The sequence below is a fragment of the Acyrthosiphon pisum genome, chromosome X, assembly GCF_005508785.2.
Source record: "Acyrthosiphon pisum isolate AL4f chromosome X, pea_aphid_22Mar2018_4r6ur, whole genome shotgun sequence".
In the NCBI taxonomy this organism is placed as follows: Eukaryota; Metazoa; Arthropoda; class Insecta; order Hemiptera; family Aphididae; genus Acyrthosiphon; species Acyrthosiphon pisum.
The window spans coordinates 88,306,250-88,308,109 of NC_042493.1; the positions used below are offsets into that span (position 1 = coordinate 88,306,250).

At 39.2% G+C, this 1,860-nt stretch overlaps 1 protein-coding gene across 1 annotated transcript; it reads right to left on the reverse strand.

Moving 5' to 3' along the window:
- Positions 1-50: 50 nt before the first annotated feature.
- On the reverse strand, positions 51-1,858 carry LOC100574328 (the record flags this gene model as incomplete). The annotated part of the gene is made up of 2 exons (XM_008181798.1): positions 51-680; positions 1,783-1,858. Coding segments are annotated over 2 exons (621 nt in total), but the record flags the coding sequence as incomplete, so codon positions are not given.
- Positions 1,859-1,860: the final 2 nt, after the last annotated feature.

Here is a 1,860-nt window from a genome sequence, read left to right on the forward strand (position 1 = left end):
AATATGTACGTAAAACCTGGAGAGAGAGAAAAAATAACTACAAAGTCAACTGTTGAAAAATTAAGATCACGTTTTTATTGTTGAAAGTCAAATGAAAAGACTACGGAAGGATGAGAATCATTGTTGTGTGAGTGTTCAGTAGTGGGATTCAGGCTTTTCGTATTTGCCGGGATAGTATTGACCGTCGTCTTCATGGGCGGCATAAGCTGTTGCTGGAACGGAGGCCTTTTCGTATTTGCCGGGATAGTATTGACCGTCGTCTTCTTGGTGGCTCGGGTGTCCGATCACGTAAGGTGCTGGGATGGCGGCCTTTTCGTATTTGCCTGGAAAGTATTGACCGTCGTCTTCGTGGGCGGCATAAGCCGTTGCTGGGTATGCTGCTGGGATGGGAGCCTTTTCGTATTTGCCGGGATAGTATTGGCCGTCGTCTTCGTGGGAGGCATAAGCTATTGCTGGGTACGCTGCTGGGATGGAAGCCTTTTCGTATTTGCCGGGATAATATTGGCCGTCGTCTTCGTGGGTGGCATAAGCCGTTACTGGGTACGCTGCTGGGTATGCTGCTGGGTACACTGCCGGGTAGGCGGCTGGTGCGTGGTATGCTCCTGCTACCGGGTAGGTGGTGTAATCAGAGTATCCATACGAGAACGATCCTGGGGCTGAGGCAGAGTAAGCCAAAACCGCTGTGGAAAAAAAAATCGATTAATGTCACTAGGTTGGATTTACTTAGGAACCATTTCAAATTTAGACGAAATTTCATATAGGTACAGAGCTGGATTAAGCATGAGCTTAAGGCCCTAGGCACATTTTTTTTAATATTGCGTATTTGCATTCTAATAAGGTTTTCAACCTTATTATTATTTTGCTTACAGAACCCAAGACCCAACACAAAATAAAACTTTTTGTGATTACCTAAGTATAAATGTTAACAAACTCGAGTATTTTATTTGGTTAGTTTTTGAGGACTAAAGTAATTTATAATTTTATTTAAACCAATATTGTATTCAACATCATCGTCAATTGTCAATAATGGCATAATTCTAAAGCGTTCAATCTTTTTTCTGTCATAGTGGACCTGTGGAGCGCATGCATTTTTAACACGTTTTAAAAATGAAAATTTATGTTATCCAGTTAACTAGGTAAAAAGAAAAAATCTTAAGGCCCCGTTTACACAATGACAGTTGTACTGTCGTGGTAGCACTACCGTGATGGTAAATGGTCAACTATCTAGCGCGGCTAGATAGTGTGATAGGTACTACTACGGCAGCTACTATCGAATTATTTACATGATAACAGTTACTGCCGTGACATTAGCTAGCACCATTTACTGTCACCGTAAGTACCTACCTACTATAATAATATTTGGAAAAGAACTAATCATCCAGCTAATTTTTTAAGACAAGTTAACATTGTGAAAATAATGTTATTCAATACCACTGGTACTATTTAAACGTTGGAATAAAATATAATATATAGGTACCATGCTGTTTATGTAACTTTTCATAAATAATAATAAACCTATATAAAATATTATATATCTGAATACAAAATTAATTATTGATGAGTGATTCGCTTTTTTGTTTTGTATAAGACATTTTAATTTCCGATTACCATTATCTACGAATAGCCAAAAATAAATAACTGCCCCGATTATCTTGCCCTATCTTCGGCTAGATGCGTGCCTACTTTGCCTGTACGTAATTCAAGACTATATAAGTGTATAAGTACCTACTTAAAAGGAAACGTACGTTATCGTCTTATAATTTATATTGTAAGTATACTCACGAGCTGGGGCAGCGGCGACGTAAGCGTGTTTTTTGGCTCTTACTCCTTCTTCGGCGACAACGGAGTATACGGCCAAGG